Source organism: Lissotriton helveticus, chromosome 2_1, assembly GCF_964261635.1.
Source record: "Lissotriton helveticus chromosome 2_1, aLisHel1.1, whole genome shotgun sequence".
In the NCBI taxonomy this organism is placed as follows: Eukaryota; Metazoa; Chordata; class Amphibia; order Caudata; family Salamandridae; genus Lissotriton; species Lissotriton helveticus.
The window spans coordinates 39,423,809-39,445,445 of NC_136059.1; the positions used below are offsets into that span (position 1 = coordinate 39,423,809).

The 21,637-nt window shown below is 46.9% G+C and overlaps 1 protein-coding gene across 1 annotated transcript in view; it reads right to left on the reverse strand.

Annotated features, from left to right (window-relative positions):
* Window positions 1–21,637, reverse strand: part of LOC144819194 (long-chain-fatty-acid--CoA ligase ACSBG2-like) — a 364,803-nt gene that overhangs the window by 176,838 nt on the left and 166,328 nt on the right. The window contains exon 10 of the mRNA XM_078677171.1: window positions 9,546–9,763. Coding sequence (XP_078533297.1) covers window positions 9,546–9,763 — 218 coding nt within the window. The remainder of the gene's footprint in view (window positions 1–9,545; window positions 9,764–21,637) is intronic.

The following is a 21,637-nucleotide window of genomic DNA, read 5'->3' on the forward strand; positions in this document are numbered from 1 at the left end:
ACATGAATTTCCTCCTGAAAGACTGCACTCATCAAACACCTTGGAAGCCTGTGCCTCACCTAACATATAAAGGGACCTACCACTTCACGAGACAGCTCCTAGACCCTATATTCACCACTTTCAACCACATCCAAAATCATTCAAGTCGACAAGCTCACCTCAGTTTCATGGACAGACCACATACTCGTCCCAATCCAATGCACATACACCACTGCCAGACCAGCATGTCAAAATTGCAACAAGCATTTTAACTGTTGGATCACATTCTGTGGCAACTCCCTGCCCAACCTCAAACACAACAATACAACAAGATCTAGACCCCATGCCAGTTGGTACACAGAGGGACTCAGACTGATGAAACTCCTCTGCAAACAACTGGAGCACAAATGGAGAATACGTCTAGACAATGCTCACAGGAGGATGTTCAAATACGCCTTGAGACGCTACTACCAAATGATCCAAACCACCAAATACGCTACTCTGGCTGACCTCATGGATGCCAGCACCAACAGAAGCAAAGAACTCTTTACCATTGTGAAGGCTTTCACTTCACCACTTGCATCCTCCAACTTGATCACCCCCTCGCAAGACCTTTGCAACAATCTCCCTCAATTCTCCAACAACAAAATCACAGCCATTTACAGCAACTTCAATCTGCAATCAAACCCTACAGACCTCACAAAACACCTCCTGATCTTACCCAAAGAACCAGTGCTAACCACATGGCCCATCATCTCCTCCTTGAAGAAACTGGTACCACCATAAAGTCCATCCACTCAGAGTTCCCATCGTACCCCTCCCCCCACCACTCTAGAGGACTACAACCCATCAGTGCCTTTCTCACACCAATTCCTAATCCCTCCACCTCCTCTGTGACCTTCCTAACCATGTGGAAACACGTAACTGTCCTTTTATTGCTGAAGAAATACTCCGCTGACCCTTCAGTGCTTACCAACTACAGACCAATTTCCCTGCTACAATTCCTGGCCAACGTCTTAGAGAAAATCATCAACGGACACCTCACCAAATACCTCAAGGACCACCAACTCTTCAACACCTCTCAGGCTGGTTTCCACATCACGAAAACTGCCCTCATCGCCACAACGGATCACATCTTCATGCCTCTGGGTGGAGGAGGAAGTGGCTTTCATCCCCCTGTACCTCTCCGCACCTTTTTATATGGTCTTCCACCCGATCCACATCCAACACCCACATGTCATCTGAATCCAAGGACACGCACTCCCATGGAGGTGCTCCTTCCTGATTGGACAGACCCAGTCAGTCAGCAGAGCACCATTCACCTCGGATGCCCATGACCTCATCTGCGGAGTTCCGCAAGGATCCTCCCTGAGCCTGACCATCTGCAATGCATACATGATTCCTCTAGCCAACATCATCCGCTCTTACAACATCAACATCCTCATTTATGCTGGCAAGACGCAACTCATTTCTAGCTCACAGAGAAGACAACCAGTACCTGGATCAAGTTAAATGAATCTATGACTAAAATTGCCTAAAAATGACTTTCTGAAGATGAATACAGACAAGAACAAAATCTTGATTATTCGGAAGAGCACTTTGCTGTGGAACTCCACCTGATGGCCCAAAGACATAGGACTGGTCATCGGCAACAAACTCAACTTGACCTCCCAATTCAACATTGTCATCCCCTTATGCTTTAGAACTCTGACGATGCTAAAGAAGATTTTCAAATGGTTCCCAATCAGCACACAGAAAACTGTCAAACACAACCTTATAACACGGAAGCTCGATTACGGGAAAACACTTTATGCCAGGGTCAATAAAAAACTCACCAGATGAATATGATTCAGAACTTGGCAGCAGAAGCCCTTCCAACCTCCGATACTCTGCTCACATCACATCACAACAGACGGAACTCCACTGGCTCCCCATACACAAATGATTTACATATGCCTACTACCCTTCCTGGGGTATAGGCTATCAACCAGGAATCTCCAGCCATCTCTGTCATGGGTGTTTCCTTCAATCTTTTTTTTTTTTTTAAATCTTAACTTAAGAAACACGCTTCAGATATACGCAATTGACAGTACAATTACAAAAAGCAATTCCCAGACTTGACAATACGTTTCCTTCAATCTTACTCCAGGTGTAACCCATCTCCTTGCAGTCAGACTCAAGGTCTCAGCACCAGGTGTTTCTTGGCCTTCCTCTTTTCCTTTTCCCTTGAGGGTTTTAGGTCAGGGCTTGCCTGGGGGTATTTACTGTGATCTTGTGGAGGTTGTGACCTATCCAGCCCCATGATTTCTTCATGAGGAGGGAGTTGGAAAACTTGCTGCCAGATGTAATGTTTGCTTGATGGGGCTTGGCCAGTGGATTTGGAGGATTTTCCTCAGACAGGTGTTGATGTAGGTCTGGACTTTGTTAGTGGTGGTCACTCTTGTCCTCCAAGTTTATGCTCCATACAGAAGAACCGATTTTACGTTGGTGGTGGTCCTTGGAGCTCCAGATCTTCTTTAGATGAATGAAGGAGGCACTTGCTTTGCTGATTCTTTTCTTGACGTCTGCATCTGTTCGGCCTGCTTGCCTATGACACTGCCCAAGTAGGTGAAGCCTCCGCCTCTTCCACTGCATCACCTGCAAGAGTGGCTGCAGTTGTACTGGCTATGTTAGCCTTCAGGATCTTTGTGTTTTTTTCCCTGTGGATGTTGAGATCAAGTTGTGCTGATGTGGCTGTCAGTCTACTCTTGCATCTAGAGATGGGTATGATAGAGTAGGTTAAGCAGGAAGAGAAAAGGAGAGAGCAACCAACCCTGGCAGACTCCAGTCCTCACTTGGAAGGCTTCCACGAGTTGTCCTCCCTGTACTATCTTGCAGGTCGTTAGTTCCTTAGGATTCTTTATCTGGCACGCTGTGATGGTGGAGGAGTTTCCAAAGGGTCTCACTGTCCAGCTAAAAGATAAATTGCATTGCTACCGGCCTTCCTACACTTTAAGAACTAGCGAAAAGGAGTTTCTGATGGTCTTCCGTGTTTGCACCGTGAGATATGGTGGTAGAGCCTTCTCCTTTATGGTCCCTACTGCCTGGAATCAACTGCATCTCCCTCGTTGTGCAGATTTCACTAAATTCAGTAACATTTTGAAAACATGGCTGTTCTAGTCTCTGGTTACTTGTTTTGTGCTGGCGAAGCGCCGAGATATACCTTAGGGTATGATTTGTTGAGCGTTATCAAGTTATAGTAACATAACATAACATAACATAACACAGAAGCCATCTTGATAAAAAAGCTTCTCTCAGTGAAAGCAACACATTTTGCAGGATACCAAAATGTATGATGAAAATGAGTATGTCAAAGCACTACTCTATTTGCCAGATTGTTTTTAAAGAAAATATTTTTGGTGCAAATGACAAATATTAAACTTGATTTTTATTAAAAAATACAACTTGCTAATTGTTATGGTGCATACATAATAGCTAGCTCATGCTTCAAATGTTTGCTGGTTTACTGAGTATGTTGTATTGGTTTCAGTTGCTTTCTAAGATAACTTACCTGCTTTTCTTTTCTGTGCCTTGCTACAGCTGTGGTGAACATTAAAATTCTCTACTCCCAACTGAGTTGTTCCAAATCTGTGCTTTCTTATACGTCCTTTTTTCCCCTGTACTATAGCGATTAGGAGTTCAATGAAGAACAAAATCCCCCCTCCTAAAATGTTTCTGCAGAAGATGACTTACAAAACACAACAGGCGTGTTCAGATCGCTCATAACAAATTCACCCTTTCATGTATTTGAAGCATTAGACACTTAAGTGCAGAAAGAAAATTCCTTCCTCACTTTCAGATCTTTAGGAAATCATCTCAAAAGGGCATCCTGTGTCAGAGCCACGCTAGATTCCAGATTTCCAGTTTCCAAGTAAGCAAATTGAACACTAGACCACTAGGCCACATCCTCCGAATCCTTCTCAGAGTCGGACGCTGTTTTCGATTCTGGTCCCTGCGTTGAGATATCTCCGTCACCGCTTTAAGCGCCGCTGACCTTTCTTTTTCCGTCTGAGATATCGTTGGCCTTTGGGAACGGAGCCGCCGTCTCTCTGAACGCTGTGGTTGCGGCACCCCCCAGTCCTCAGCAAGCTTCTCCTTGTCCCGCCCTGTAGGCTTCCAGCCAGTCACTTGCTTCCTCAGGAGTGTTGAAGAAGAAGGTTTTACTGTTCCTGGCCACTCTTAGACATGCCGGAAACATCAATGAATAGTTTAAGCCTTCCGTGCGGAGTGTTTTCTTGACTTCCAAGAAGGAGGATCGCTGTCGCTGCACATCAAAGGTATAGTCGGGAAACAACGTCACACTACTATTATCCACCTTGAAAGGGCCTACGGAGCGTGCCCTATTCAAAAGCAGATCTCTGTCCTTGTAGTGAAGCAAGCGTGCCACCACAGGCCTGGGTGGCCTCCCAGGATTCAACGGGCGTGCCGGCACCCTATGTGCCCCTCCAAGGTAAAGAAAGGGGACAGCCCCTCTGGGGCTACTTCAGACCACAACCAGGCCTCCAGATAGTCCACCACACTGGATGCTTCCACTCCTTCCGGAATGCCAACCACCTGTATGTTGTTCCTTCTGTTCCGCCCTTCAGCATCCTCCGCTCTCTTTTCCAAGAGTTGCAAGCGATGGTGCACTTCTCCCATCTGTGTCTCAAGTGCCTTGTGTGTTGGATCCCGTACCTCCAAATGTATTTATTTATTTTATTTATTTATTTATTTAAAGAGTTTTATATAGCGCTGGCTAGACCCGAAGGTATCAGAGCACTTTACAAGAGAATCAACAATGTAACAGAAAAAGATCAGCAATTACACAATACATCAAAAGATAGGAAATACAATTAGGAGAGGTGGGAAAGGAGAGATAAAAGTGGTGGAGGGGGCAGGAGAGGTGAGAGAGGGAGGATAAGTTCCTAGTTCCTTTGCTAAAAAAATCAGGGGCAGATGTGAAATGCCTGAAAAATTTCAGGCCCATTTCTCAGATTCCTTTCCTGGCCAAAGTGCTAGAACAGCATGTGCTGTCATACCTTTCCGACCATCTGGAAAGGAACGGCCTGTTGGAACTGAATCAATCGGGATTCCGTGCGAATCACAGTACGGAACTGGTCATGTTGTCTATTTTAGATGAGCTCAGGAACAGGGCAGATAGGAAGATACCTGGTGCCCTGGTGTTGTTAGACCTCTCCGCGGCGTTTGACACCGTGTGTCATGAACAACTACTGTCGCGGTTGAGGGATTTCGGCATCCAGGGCACAGCTCTGGCCTGGTTCGCCTCTTTCCTGTCAGGAAGGACACAAAGAGTACAGCTGGGAGAATTGCTCTCCACTGCAACGCCAACTTCATGTGGAGTGCCACAGGGGTCGGCCTTGTCACCCCTTCTATTTAATATATACCTACAACCGCTGATTTCTCTCCTCAATCAAATGGATTGTCAGGTGTATAACTACGCTGATGACACCCAAATCATCATCCAAATGGATGAGGTTCCTGGGGCGTCAGCAAGGCTGCAAAACATCCTTAAGCATACAGCCAATTGGATGTCTTTGAACTCCTTAAAAATCAACCCTGACAAGACAGAGGTCCTACCAATCACCATAGCGGGTAGTCCCTGGCACGATGGGTTCTGGCCCAGAGAACTTGGCCCACCTCCAGTACCTGCAGTGGCGGTAAAACGTTTAGGCATCCATTTGGATGACAAACTATCCATGCGGAAGCAAGTCATCACGGTGGTAGGAACCTGTGTCGGACTTCTCCGACAACTCAGGAAAATTGCACCATTATTGTCATGTTCAACCTTGAGACAGGCGGTATCCGCAATGATACTATCAAGGTTGGACTACGGCAATTCGCTGTATTTAGGACTGCCCCAAAAACTTTTGAACAAACTCCAAGTGGTGATGAATGATGCCGCCAGGCTCATTTTTAAGAAACCTAGGAATTCGCATGCGTCCCCACTTCTGCGCGAGCTACATTGGTTGCCAGTGAGGCAGAGGGTGTTCTTTAAAGGGCTTTGCATTGTACATAAATCACTTTATGGCAAGGCCCCAGGATACATCAAGACCCGTTTGACTCCATATACACCGGGTAGGGCGTTAAGATCGGCCGAAGCATTTCTTCTTACCCAACCACGCTTCAGATTAGCCACAGTGGGTGGCCGTGCCATCTCTAATACCCTCCCTGCACTGTGGAATAATTTGCCGACGGATCTGCGGAAGGAATCTAATTTGATGTCCTTCCGGAAGAAGCTGAAAACTGTTTTGTTTCAGAAGGCTTGGGTGGGGCTATAATTCCCGGCAGGGCCCTTTGGAATCTGTTTGTGCTACCTGACAAAGCGCTTAGAGACCCCTGGGTTATAATGCGCTATATAATTTGAATAAAATAAATAAAATAAATAAATAAGGGAAGAGACGACTGGGTAGGTGACGGCCAAGGAGAGAATCTACGGCCCATCTCCCCTATAGCTAAACCAGGTAGTTCCATCGGGCATCAGACAGAATAGTTCAGTCTCGATACATTGAGAGAAAAGAGAAGGGGAGACATAAATAGAGGGAGGTGAGAGAGGGAGGATAGTGGGAGAGACAACAAGGAGAGACGAAAGGAAGTCTGTCTAAAGCCCGACTGGGTAGGTGACGACCAAATGAGGGAATCCATGGCCCATCTCCCCTATAGCTAAAACAGGTAGCTCCATCGGGCATCAGCCAGAATAGTTCAGTCTTGATAAATTGAGAGAAAAGAGAAGGAGAGACATAAATAGAGGGAGGATGCGGGAGGAGATGACAGGAGAGACGAAAGGAAGTGCAACAATGTGGTTCAACAATATAACAGAAAAATATCAACAATTACACATTATATCAAACAATCAGCAAAACAATAGGAGAGGAGAGAAAGGAGAGAGAGAAGTAGTGGGGGTAGGGGAGGTGAGAAAGTGAGGATAAGGGAAGAGACAACAGTAGAGACGAAAGGAAGTCTGTCTAAAAATCAACTGGGTGGGTGACGACCAAAGGAGGTAATCCACGGCCCATCTCCCCTATAGCTAAACCAGGTAGCTCCATTGGGCATCAGACAGACAAGGTCAGTCTTAATACATTGAGAGAGGAGAGAAGGATAGAAATAAAAAGAGGGAGGAAGCGAGAGGAGACGACAAGAGAGATGAAAGGAAATCTGTCAAAAGACCGACTGGGTAGGTGACGTCCAGGGAGTGAATCCCCGACCTGTCTCTCCTATAGCTAAACCAGGTAGCTCCATCGGGCGTCGGACAAAATAGCTAGATCTCAAATGACGAGGGAAAAATTCACAGATAGAACGGGGGGACTAAAGGGCCAGGACAGGTGAGGGCAAAGGTCAGAAGCAGAAAAGTGGAGAAGAGTAGAGCGTGGTCTGCTCGGAGAAGGACCAGCCCCACTGATACCTGCGCTATGTCCTGCTTAAGGGCATCTCTAGTATCTGTGATGGCTTTAAGTATAACTTCCACTTGCTGCTACGCCAGCCCCTCAGGTTGGGTCACCAATGCCTCTGTCTTCCGGCCATCGATTGCCTCCTCTTCTTGTTCCGGGGGTGCGCCCCCTTGCTTACCCGACGGCTTTCCTATAATAGTCCTCTTCCCAGGGACAGTGACCACGATGATTTCCAATCACTTCCTCTCTAGTATCCAGTAATGCTGTCCGATGCTCCTAGCTGCTAGGAGCCCCCTCACTTCTCAGTAGAGGCCAGCCACCCCGCAGTCCTCAATGCTCTCAGGGAACTCCTCGTGTTCCCCTTACCAGTCGTGGCTCTGTCCGTTGAGGCGCTCAACCAGTCCCTTGGTCCCCCAGGCGGGTCCACTCTCAGGGTCACTTTTCCACGCTGTGTCTTGAGGCAATGGATGCAACCAGCCCTATTTCAAAAGCAACAGTCCCGGGAAAGAGTCCGCAACATCCCCCAGCTATATGCTGTTGTCCAGGGTCTCCAATCCCAGTGCTCTGGTCCAAACCTATGGATCGCAGTCTCTGCTTGTTGCTCTGGCACCACACTGGGTGAGTGTGTCCTCAGCTGTGAGTTGGAATATGTTATCCCTAGGCTGCCGGGGACAAAGCTTCCACGGACCCCTCTATAGCCAATAGTCAGTTCAAAGATCCACACTAGGTGACTCTCTTCTCGCCCCAGGGCCTCCGCTTCCGACTCTTCGCTGCCTCCCCACTCCACATTGGTAGTAGTTCAGACAGTCCCCCAAGTCCCCAATTAACTGTCCCGGGGTACACTGCGCAGCGTGCCAGCGCCCAGCCCGGCTTACCAGCTCCACAGTCACAAGGGTCTCTTCACCATAGAACCAGCCCCCAGGCCAGTGGTTGATTGCCCCGAGGTCCGCTCTCTCTGCAGCTGCGCCACACCGCCGTAGTCACAAAATGGAGGCTATGTTGAGATCGCGAGTTGTTCATGTCTTGCTCAGCTTACAACCCCAGGCAGGGGAAATCTGCTCCAAGATACCCCCAGATCCCTTCCACAATGCACCGAGGTCCCGCTCTGTGCCTCCTTCCTCAGCTGTTACAACCCCGGGCGCTTCGCGCCCCACCGGGAAGAGAGGTGCGGGAGGGGGGGAAGCCCCATTTCACTCCGTGGCCGCCGCCATTCCAAATTCACCGCGGCCTCCCCTTCCTCAGCGAGCACCAGTATCTCCTCAGTGCTAGACAGTCGGCAGCAGCGATCGGTTCCGCCGTCTCGGCAGATGTCAGTCGCGCTCCTCTGCAGAGCCTCCCATCGCGGCTGGACCCAGCGCCATTTTGTGTGACCGGGTTCTTGCCACAATACAGTTTCCAATCCTCTGTGGCAGCTTCGCCTCAGCCAACAAGCAGCGCTGACACCTACAGAGAGGCATTACACACCACCAGGCGCATTTTCAGCAGGGAAATGGGCCCCCAGACAGGATAATTGACGGGGTTGGCACGGAGCTCTCATCTCCGCGTTGGCTCCTTAGCCGCGCCCCCCAAACTGGATATCTAGCAGAGACTTCACACAAAGGGGTCTTAGGTCGGAGGCTTTACGACGGGCATAGTCAGTTTCACTTACGACCGGCTGATACAGCCGGTCAGAATTGAAACTGGCCTGTCATTCCAGCTGGCTTCCGATAGGCTCGGGCCAGTTGGAACCAACCCGTAATCCATATGGATGGTGGTTTACGCCGTCCGTATTACGATGCACAGTTTCTGGTAGGGTTTCCATGCCAGCCTTTCCGACATGGAAACCCTGTCGGGAAGCATGTTTGGGTGCCCCTAGCAGGGCCCCCTTTCCCTTACGGCCTCGGGTTGGGGGCTGAGGGGGCGCCTACCGTGCCCCCCTTTTAATCTCTGTACCTTATGGAAGGCACCTTGAGGCGCCTGCCAAGGAGTGCAGGGATCAACACTATCTCCCATTTCTCAAGCTCCATCTCAATATATAGGCGCTGTCCAGTGGATCTGTTTATCACTACTGGAAATATTTTTTCTATTAGGAAGGATTCATCAGCTCTTTTGTGGGTTTCTGGCTAGTGCTACAAAACAGTACGTCAATAATTTAGCACTCACCTTTGATTCTTCCAGTTATGTAGAGAAAGCCATCCTGGTCCAACTTGCCAATGTCGCCGGAGTGTAGCCATCCCTCCTCATCCAAAGCCTCCTTTGTATTTTCAACCATGTTCAAGTAGCCCATGAAGACGTGTCTCCCCCTAAGGCAGATCTCCCCATTGCCATCCTCATCTGGCGTATGGATCCGGGTCCTGCTTCCTGTGACCATCTTACCGCAGCTGTAGGCGCATAATACAAAAATAAGATTGGGACACAGAGCTTACAGTAGTTAGCTGTATCTCTTAGGTCAATGGTGGTATTTCCCATGCAGTGACCTGGTCTTATCCACTGAGTTGATTGACATATAATATAGAGCATAATTGGGGATGTTTCTTTACGTAGGTCAAGGCACATTTTCTCCCACTGCAATAGTCCTGTCCCATATACATACATGAGAAGATGCACCAGTTACCTTGAATTGGATTATGTACATTGGGAAGCACGCGCATCCCTCCTTTTCCTGCTCAGATTGGGTGTAGCATTCTAGGTGTTTCTAAGCACTACTGGTAGAGATAAAGGGACAGGAGTCTTTTTGGCATCAGTAACTCCTAAAGCAGCACCATCTGCCCCTCCCTCCTTGAAACAAAGCATTTTTTTGAAATGGGCATGCCTGGATTGTAGCTGCATGGTATGGTGGAAATACTTAAATTGGATTGCTCATTTTTGATTTAAGGAAACTTTTATTTTATGCAAAATTGGAATATAAAGTAATCATACAACAAAACAATACTCAATATATAAGATGCAGAAAAAACCCATAATAGGTACAATAAGTAGTGCAATGGAAGGATCCATGAAGGCGGCATCATGAGCAGCAGTGTACTGGTGCAGTCTTTAAGGTTGAATGGAGGAAAGATTGGTGTGACCTTATGGTCTGTGCGGCCTGCATAAGAAAAATGGTGGTTGCCAAGTAGAATACATGACTCAGGAATATTGATTAGATGGACAGACCAGAGTTTAGGTGCAACTACCGGGTGGTAGTATATGGACCTATTGGAATGGGCTGTACAGCATGCAATAGTCTGCTGGTTAGAGATAGAGGAAAAGAGAAGAAGGAAGGAAAGAGAGAGTGAGAGATAGATAGAAAGAAAGGCAGAGGTAGGGTGGCTCCTCCCAGCAGCTATAAACTATTCACATGGTATGACACTGGTCCGGATCATAAGAGGGTGAGTGGCAGTGGGGAGGTCTATGGGGGTTTTTGTTCCTGTAGAAATTTGGTGTGTAACCTAGAATCGTCTTGAGCTTGAGGAACTGTGTGTTTTGAAGTACAATGTGTTGCCCGTGCACTTAATCGAGGAAAAGTAAGTTCCACCATTTGTCATAGGGACTAACAGAAACTGATTTCCAATCTGAAAAAATTGTTTTTGTGCCAAGGGACAAAAAGAGATCAACTAGGAAGCTGAGTTGGGGTCCCGGCGCGGTGCGTTCTGGTTAGCATGAAGTCCTAGTGCGGTTGTGAAGAAGTCAATAACTCAGGGGTTGCTATTCTAGATCTTGGATTTTTGGCCAGAGTGGAAGTGCTAATTGGACACATAAAAACATGTGAGGAAGATCCCCTGCATTGCTGCCAACGTTTCAGAATGCTATGTGTGACATTTTCATAATGTCAGTGAAATTATGAGTGAATTTTCAACAACTATGAGTGACACTATGAGTGAGATCGCTGGAACCTACACGCGTGCTACTGCATTTGGCAGCTTTTAAAATCTTTTAATCTTTTGGGCACTTTGCACGCTCGCGCTGTAACACGTGCACTCGCATTTTATTTACTTTAGTGGCTCATTATTTCTGGTAGGACTTACCTGCACTGTAATCGTGGTTGCACTCGCATTTTGCGGGATTTTAGATAGCAGGGCTGCTGTGAGAGCCGCCTCGTGGCGTCAGCCGCCATATTGGGTGAGGGAGTGTTAGTGAGGACGGGCCGTTGACTAGGCGCCATCTTGGTTGGCGGTCTAGAGGCTCGCATCGGTGGACTCCCGCGCTTTGGCCCGCATTTAAGGAGCTTTTCCCCACACTCAGGTAGATCGCTGGAACCTACACGCGCGCTACTGCATTTGGCAGCTTTTAAAATCTTTTAATCTTTTGGGCACTTTGCACGCTCGCGCTGTAACACGCGCACTCGAATTTTATTTACTTTAGTGGCTCATTATTTATGGTAGGACTTACCTGCACTGTAATCGTGGTTGCACTCGCATTTTGCGGGATTTTAGATAGCAGGGCTGCTGTGAGAGCCGACTCGCGGCGTCAGCCGCCATATTGGGTGAGGGAGTGTTAGTGAGGACGGGCCGTTGACTAGGCGCCATCTTGGTTGGCGGTCTAGAGGCTCGCATCGGTGGACTCCTGCGCTTACGTTGATAAATAGAATACATGGACCCTACGCGCAGCATTGGCGCGCAGCGGGCTCGCCGTAGGCGCGCCGAAGGTGCGCCAGAGGTAAGCCCGTTTGCGCCCGTTCGCGACAAGGTCGCGCTGGTGCCTGGTAATGCTGCCCGTGTGGACTCCTCTTCTATAACTTATACTAAAGAGGAGCTCCTCAGTTTGAAGTCTATTGCTTTACCTGGCCATCACCCTCCCACATCCAATGGACGTCAGGAAATGTTATCCTGTGGCTTGCTAAATGTGAGATCTGTGCAAGCACTCCATGGAGATAGCGCTACTTATTGAACAACATGACCTGGACGCTCTCTTCATTACGGAAACCAGGACCAAGACTGACAGCACAGTGGAGTTGGGCCAAGCCTGCCCTTCAGGCTATAAGCTCAGACATATTCCACGGGTTGGGGTGAGAGGAGGAGGCATAGGGCTAATTTTCAGGGAATCGTTGGACTTCTCTCAGCTGGAAATCAAGGAGATCCCTGATTGTGAGCTTATGGGGTTCTCCCTGAAGGGTCAGAGTGGGGTTCTTTACACCGGATTACTGTGCTATCGACCCCCGGCCTTTGCTCTGTCTGCCGTGACAGAACTCACGGATTTGATATATGATCTCTCCAATTCCCATGCTAGACTGGTGGTTTTAGGAGATTTTAATCTGTGTCCGGATGGACCAACAGATTGGGCTTTTAAATATCTGACCAAGGCCTGTTGCAATATTCAACTGGAGCAGTTAGTCCTTTATCAAACCCATCAAAAGGGCCATGCTCTGGATCTTATCTTTGCTGCCCCTAGTCAGGTGACCGTTGAGAACATTTTACCACAATGTTGGACGGATCACGCCCTTGTTCTCTTCTCCATGGCTCTTACAGGGGGCTGTCAAAAAATTTGCAAACCGGGGACGGCAAAGACTGGTAGACAGTGGTCGAGGCTTTTGAAGTATTCTCGCCTGCCAAACCTGCTTACCGGGAGTTTTAAACTGGGGAAAAATGTGGACGAAAGTTATAACTCTCTTTCCTGGCAAATTACCGCCTCTTTAGACATTCTGGCCCCTTTGAGGAAAACGCGGGATAGAACCAAAAATGCAACGCCTTGGTTCTCGAGGGAGCTGCTACAGCAAAAATTGCAATATAAACGCACGGAGAGAGCATGGAGAAAGCAATTCCTTGAATCTGACAAACTTCTCTTTAAAAAGGAACTAGCGATTTATAAGTCGCAGATTAAGTGCGCTAAAGCTAAGTTCCTAGAAGAGACTTTGTTGTCAGCCTCAAATAAAGCTCAGGCCCTGTTTAAAATCGTTAAAAACCTTTCACGCCCGGCCTGCGTCATAACAGATACTCCAGCTTCTCAATTGTTATGTGACGCGTTGGCCAAAGCCTTTGAGGATAAAATTGCGACTATCCTGAGTAATTGGAATCCTCAGGTACCTGTGGCTGCTTCTTTACCCACTTTGGACAGGGAGAATGGGAAGGCCCGGTTGGATAGTTTTCCTCTCCCTTCCCTTTTGGAGTTTTGCTCTCTAGCGGATGGAGTAACCTCTGACTCCCCCCTTGATGTGCTTCCGCATAAATTCTGGAAGTTGTTTAGAGAGGAACTCTTCCCTCCACTCCATGCAGTTTGCTGTCAATCTCTTGACTCTGCCCTGGTTCCGGAAAACTGGAAACTTGTGGTAGTTTCTCCACTACTGAAAAAGGAATCATTGGACCCTTCCTGTCCAGGAAATTATCGACCTATATCATTGCTCCCCTTCCCAATTAAAGTCCTGGAAAAACGGGTCACAAAACACCTGTCCAGTTTTTTGGAGACAAATGATTACCTGGACTCGACGCAGTTTGGCTTTAGACCAGCCCATGGAACGGAATCAGCTTTGGTGACTGTTTTGAACGACCTTCGTTCGCGTGCCGACCAAGGCCGAGCTGCATTTTTAGTGCTGCTCGACATGTCGGCAGCGTTCGATACGGTCAGCCATGGTATCCTGATCAGGAGACTGGAAGAAGAAGGTGGCAGGCCGGGCCCTGGATTGGCTGGTTTAGTACCTTGCGGATAGACATCAGGTAGTTGCCCTGCCTCCCTTTAAGTCTTCCATCAAAAGGGTGGAGCAGGGGGTTCCCTAGGGCTCGGCCGTAAGTCCCATCCTTTTTTAATCTTTATCTCCGTCCCCTGATCACGCTTATCAAATCTTTTGGCATCGCAGTCACCAACTACGCCGACGACACCCAACTTATCTTCTCCTTTGAGGGTAAGGATGCAGTGTCGCTGGAGACCTTCCATCAGTGCATGGTTAGCACGGCGGAATGGCTGGGTAACAACTCTTTGCAATTTAATATTTCCAAAACTGAGGTGCTCCACTGCTCAGTAGATCGCATCCCGCGTCCTCTCCCGCAAGATTTCTGGCCCTCTTCCTTTCAGGGCACGGTATCTTCATCTGACTCGGTCCGCAATCTTGGAGTGATGATGGAATCCAACTTACAACTGGATGGTTTTGTAAATAAAACCGTGTCCATCTGCATGGCGCTGCTGCGCTCGCTGCGGAAGATTCTTCCATTTCTCCCGACCCATGCTAGACCAGAAGTGGTGCAGAGTATCATTCTGAGCAGACTCGACTACTGCAACGCACTGCTTCTGGGGGCTCCTATTACCTTGTTGGGTAAATTGCAGCGGGTTCAGAACTTCGCTGCAAAACTAGCGCTTTCTCGATGGCGCCTTGACTCTTCTTCAACGGCACTTAAAGATCTACATTGGCTGCCCATTTCCCAGCGTGTGGAATTTAAAGCTTTGTGTCTGGTCTTTCGGGCTCTCCATAGCCAGGGACCGACTTCTCTGCGGGAACTGTTTTCCTGGTATATTCCTACCAGACCTCTGCGTTCGGCTGCGGCTTATTTAGTGGCAGTCCCTAAAATCCGAAGGATTCGAATGGGCGGCCGTTCCTTTGGTTATGCTGCCTCCAGGCTGTGGAATGCGCTACCATTGGCTCTCCGTAGTCTGGGAGACCTCTTCTTTTAAAAAGGGATTAAAAACTCACCTGTTTCCAAGGACACTGTAGCTGTCTGTTAATGTAAATTCTCTCGTGTACAGGCCATGAATGATCACAGCGCCAGGATACCCGTCGGGTGACAGCTGCGCTTTATAAGTGTGCCATACATACATACATACATACACTGTATCGCGGGCAATGTCACACGATGAAGATGAGGGAAACATAAATATCAAAAAGATTGCACCCATTTGAGCAACAAGAAACTGTAAACAGTCATTTAACTAAAGTGCACTAACAGCAGAGTCAGAATGTGCGACTCCACAGTTCTCAGACTCAGTACACTAAAGGCCAGGGGTGCAGGTAGCTTAGAATAATTGAAGCATACGTTTTACTTATTAACAGCCATAGCAAGTTAGCTGAGCTACTAAAACACATTAGCCTTAGCAACTAGCCTTTGCCCACACTGGGCCCCCTGGATCCTCCCTGCTGCCAGCAGTCAATCAATGAGATCAGGATTCAGAGCATCAGGGTAAACTCCAGGCCCTCTCTGTCATTCATAGGACCCAGCCCACAACAGAAAGATGTAAGGCCCTACTTGAACAAACGTGGATTTTCTTAATATCTGTTATCCTGGTCTGCGTTTGAGGTGATGTTTGATAAAAAAAAAAACTAGCTAAAAAAGAGCGATAGTGATCATGCACTTACAACCTCTGACAGGCACCTGAAAGTTTGATTAGCTTACCTCAGCCCTTATGTGTCTTAGCCGGCACCATTTGAAAGTCACAATCAAATTAAAAAGCTCAATCTGCAGAACACAGTATAAAGTATGTCTCGCACTCATCCAAGGGCCACAGAAGCCAGCCGTCGCAAATTCTTGAAATTTCCAAATTTGGTCTATGCGCGAGCATGATCAGTGTTATTTTAGGCGTGGTGGAAACAGTTCAGAAATCCCTGCCTTCGGATCCTTGCACTCGCACCACGCACTTAATATTCCGAAAAATCCAAAATAAATTCTGTCTCTGAATTTCTTTCTAAAAAAATAATTTTGATTATTGGCAGTTGGAGGATCCCATAAGCATCCCTCAGAGCGCACCGACAAACGAGAGGAAGAGCTCTTACGGCCACATGCATCAACCTATTTAGGAAGTGCAAACGGTGCGAATCGGTAAATTCGGCCGTTTGTGCTTCCTAAATAAGTTTTTGGGATGCATGAAACAATTTTTCAAAATTCGCTTTTTTTTGCATTTCCTAAAAATGCAAATGCATTTAAGGAATCGCATTTGTGCGATTCCTTAAATGCAATGCATCAATTTTTAAAAAAATGCAAATTTTGAAATAGGAAGTGCAAATTAACACGAGGTTGAACCTCGTGTTAATTTGCGAAATTCTTAAAAAAAAGCACAAAAATGCATTTTGGAAAGTGTCATGTTACAGACACACATGTCCTTTGGACATGTGTGTGTGAAACATGCACTTTAAAATACATTTCAGGGGTGCAGGGGGGTCCTTTGGACCCCCCTCTGCACCCTTGCAATGCATCAACAAATTGCGAATTCCAAAAAAAAGAAATGCAAAACGGCATTGATTCCTATGGGCCTCTAGGCCCATAGGAATCAATGTAATGCCATTCCTTAATTGCGATTCGCAATTAAGGAATCACAAATTCCGAAAATTAAAAAATCCCCCAAAAATTTAGGAATTCTTGATGCATAGGATTTTGCAATTCCTAAATTGCGATTCCTTAATTTTCGCAATTTAGGAAATGCAAAATCCTACAATGATGCATGTGGCCGAAAATGTCGGGAATGTACTAACTAAAGATGGTATTTCCTTGGATTTTCATACATGCAACATACCTATCCTGCACATATTTTTAGTGAGGTACTAGTTCAAGTTGCAAGCCTGAAGCCCACATCTGCTGGACAAGGATGTAAACTTCATTTGTTTTCATACGAGTTAGAGCAGGGAATCGACTCTTGACGTCATATCTATTGAGGGAGCCTAGGCTCGGATGCGAGCTCAGTAAAATAATCATTTTCTCTGCTTTAAAAAAATATATATCTCACGGAGGGGCCTATGTGCTATTTAAAGCTCGCAAAAAAAAGTTATGCTACTAAATAAACGAGGGCTAAAATTGAACTTGTGCTATGCCCCAAGACAGCCTACATGCTGTCAATAATGTCTGCGCCACGCTGCACATTGAACTAGAAGTTTTAATGCACAAACAGATGTCATGAAATTAAGTTAAAGTGGCAAGTTGCAGCTTTTGATAATGGCTGTTCAACACTATTTCTACTGTATTCATCGATGGCAATGCCAAGCAGAGAGACTAACTAGGAGAGAGACATGCTCCGGCCCCCCTCCAGTTGGGACTAGTTCGGGTTTGTTTTCACACTTACAATCACTACCATTCACAAGGGGCGGTTTGGTTGAAAAAAGAATAAGCTGTAGCTAAAATCTAACACACCCACAGAGAAGTAAATAGAAGACGAGGGCACAGGGAAGTAAATGCTCGGGCCAGGGTCGAGAAATAAATGCAGTGGCCCACGTACCATGTAAAACAAATGATATCCTCGCTTTTCTTTTGATGCGTATCTCTTCTTTTCCACCATAATGCAGCCTGTTGCTCCCAGGTCTGCAGCATGATTATATGAACAAAGTAAAGATACTTCCCCAGCAGGGTCGTGGGTGTTTCAAACAATTTTTTGGTGGCAATACAGTTTTACTGTCTCGAGCAAAGGTGGTGACTGGTCTAAAATTTCTTTCACTCCTACACAGGGGCTATACATTAAGAGGGGGCATTTGGTGTTTCACAACTCCCCTCCTCCTCCTCCACCTCCTTCAGTAATGCATTCATTGCCTGGATGGCTAACGGTTCCCCTCCCCGTGCACGGTGCGGATGACTGGGCCCTAAAGCAGTGCAGCAAGGGAAAGCTGAGAGCCTGGATGACCATGTCTTTTATTTATGTGTTACTTAGAAAAACAGATAAATAAAAGGCATTGTCATTTACAATGCCAATAGCTTAAACTCTCGCAAATGCGGGACCTATTGAATTGCAAATGCTTGTTTTTAAGATGTCTAGCATGCATTTGCCCATTCTGTGGAGCATAGCCTATTCACCATCGCTCCTTGTATTCCTCCACGAGTGCTCGCTTTCTGTAAACAGGCCTTTACATTTTGTTCTTATCTTGTCACATTTGCTGTCCATTCAAAGACAAAGGTCAAACGTGAGGCTCTGCCTTGCTTGGGGGCTTGGTGTTTACTTTTCTTTAGTTTACTTCAAATTGAGAGGATTTATGTGAAATTTTTGCTCTATACTGGGGTGGGAAAGGAAAGTTTTTTTCTGAATATATCAGAATTAGGAAAGCACAAATGCAGCACTTTCTTTGTAATTCTGAAGTGTGGTGGAAGAAAATCTTTTAATACAATCAGAACACATCAATACACTAGGTGATGCCATTTGCACACATTATTGTGCTCTGTATAGTTCTATCAGTAAAACGGTCTGTGCAAATGTAATGGTCATTTCAATTACACATGTGTTGTCTGTAAAGGCAGTGCGCTACCATACCAGGCATACTCCACTTTACGCCACTCTACTGTTCAACACTCTACTACACTCTATGACACTCCACTCTGTGCTACTTCACTCTGTTTCATTCCACTCTGCAATACTCTACTCTATGACACTCTACACCACTTTACGCTATACCACTCTACAACACTCCACACTATGCCTTCCACTCTATGCCACTTTACTCTACGCCTCTTTACTCTGCGCCCCTCCACTCTAAGACCCACAGCTCCACTCTATGCCCCACCACTGCACGACACTCTATGTCCCTTTGCTCTATAACACTGCACTCTATGACATTCTACTTTACCACATTCTATTTTATTCCACTCTACAACATTCTACACAAATCTACAACCCACACTTTATTACACTCTACTCCAATCAATGACACTCCATTCTATGACACTCTACTCCACTGTTCACAATTCCCTCTACACTACTCCATGCCACTTTTCTACACTCTAGGCCTCCCCACTCCCCTCTACAACACTACACTCTGTGACACTCTACACCACTCCACGTCACTCTACAACACTCTACTCCACTCTATGCTTCTTCAATATACATCACTTCACTTTATAAGACTCTATGCCACTCTGCTCTACGACACTCTAACCCTAGCATTGCCCATACACTCTACGCTCCTCCACTCTATGACACTTTACTCCACTCTGCGACACTTTACTCCACTCAATGCTTCTTCAATATACATCACTTCACTTTATAAGACTCTATGCCACTGCGCTCTACGACACTCTAACCCTCGCATTACCCATACACTCTACGCTCCTCCACTCTATGACACTTTACTCCACTCTGCGACACTTTACTCCACTCTATGCCACTCCACTCTGTCTTCTCCACTCTCTGCAACTTCACTCTACGAAACTTTACTCCACGTTATGCCAGTCTACGAGTCTCTACTCTACTCCACCCTACCACACTCTACTCCACTCTCCACAACTCCCTCTAAGCCATTTTACTCTACTACATGCCATGCCACCCTGTCACTCTACTCCACGGCATGGTACTCCACTGTACGCCACTCCACTCTACAACACTCTATGGTGCTCTACATCACTCCACTCTACAACTCTCTATGACCTTCTGTGCCCCTCCACGCCACTCTACACAACTCTGACACTCCATGAAACTCCACTCTAGTCTAAGACTCTACTCAACTCTTCAACACTCCACTCATGCTGGTGAACAAAATGGCTAAAGCACATTTGCAAAGCCAATAGTTCTTGCATAGGTGAGACCTTATAGGTGTTGCCAATGCTTGTTTCTTGATGCTGCTTCTCTGAGCACTCTCAGCTTATGTGCTGAACTGGCATGAGGATTGGCGTTCCTGGGACTCCTGTGTGGATGTCGATTTGAGGCGACAGCCCATTTCAGGCAGTGCACTGTGGTGCACATGCATGCCTCAAACTAGGAAGAGCACACACTTTTAGCTCAAATTCTCATCTTGCAAGAGGAGAATTCTTTGCTAACAAACATATATAAACAGAGCCACTGTTTTAGCTTGGTTATTACAAATTCAGTTTGGGGTCAAAGCTAGATTGTCCGGAACTTAACAAAACTGTTCAAAAGTCAGCAGATGTTGGACATACATGTGTCCAGTCTGGCCGTGCAGTCCGGTGCGTGTGCGCACTCACACCTATGATGGTGGTAACCTGATGCCCATCCTGCAAGTGCACTGGCACATGTGGTGATGTAGAACTGGTATCTGGCCTACCATTGCAGATTGGTAGTGGTGTATTTGCAACAATGGTGCCCCTGATTATGTGGCCGGCTTGTCATTGCAGGCTGAGGTGCACACTTGCACTGACGGTGTCGCTAGGTGCACATACAGCCTGCCACTGCAGGCTGAAGTGCACAGTGGTGCAGATAATGGTCCCAACAGAGGGGAAGCTCACCATTACGGGCTGGGGTGCACATTTATTATTATTATTTTTTTATTTTAAAGGTTTTAAATAGCGCTGGGTAGACCCAGAGGTATCAGAGCGCTTTACATGAGTATAAGATCATAGTTGCAGGATGCATCGTTACAAAGGTTACACAGTTATTAGAGCATGGCAATATAGATACTTGTAAGGTTGAGAAAAACAATAAGCACATATATGAAAGGGAAAAAGTAGGCAAGGGGAGAGATTAGGGGGCGGGTGTAGGAGCGGGGGAAGTAGGCAGAGAATGAAGGAGGGAGAGAGGATGGGAGTGTGAGAGACACAGCATGGAAAGAGGAGGGGGAGGGCGAAGGGGACACAGACCGGTAGACGAGTGAAAGCTACGTCCAAGTCCAGTAAGCTGTGATCCTAGGGGAAGTGGTATAATTTCTCCATCTCTGTTGCGAGAGGCTCCCTTTACGCAGTGGACTCTCTCAGAGGGTCTCTGAGACTCCAAGGCCTATAAACTGGATCCTTCCCCAAAAAGGGGAGAGGGAGTGCATTGGCAAGGGATGCCATACCATACCTCAGCTGTGAGTGGCTCTCTTGGTGCTGTGGACTCTCTCAGCAGGATCGCTGAGATTCCAGAGTATAAATATTGGATCTTTCCCCAACAAGGGGAGAAGGAGTGCTTAGTCAAAGGGCACAAAGGACAAGGGGCTAGGCGGTGTAGAAGGTAAGGGGAGAGATTCAGGCAAGAGGGAATAGGAGCAAGTGTTTTACATGAGGAACAATAATGTTTCAATTTTTCATCAGTGACAAGTTACATAAGTATCAAGAAAAGCATTTGAAGAACATAGGGGACAAGGTAAATGGAGCAAGGAAGGGTAAGGGGATAGGGTAAAGGGGAAGGAGGAATATAGGATGTAGAGAAGAGGGGAAAATCTGCCCAAGGTCCGGCTGGGTAGGTGACGGCGGGGGGGGTGAGTCCAAAACCAATCTCCTCATTAGCTCTCTCGTAGCTCCCCCGGGCATCGGCCAAATCGCTAAAGTCGGGGGTAAGTTCCAAAGGTTCCAAGTCCTGATATGTAAGCAGGTTAGGGGATAGGTTCACGGTCTGGTCAATCTTCAATTATTGTCCCAGTGAAGTAAAAACGTGGAGGGGACTACTATGGCAGCCATCTTGGGGTCAGGCAGGGGACTATTGACCTTACTATTACATTTAGCCATCCCCAAATATAT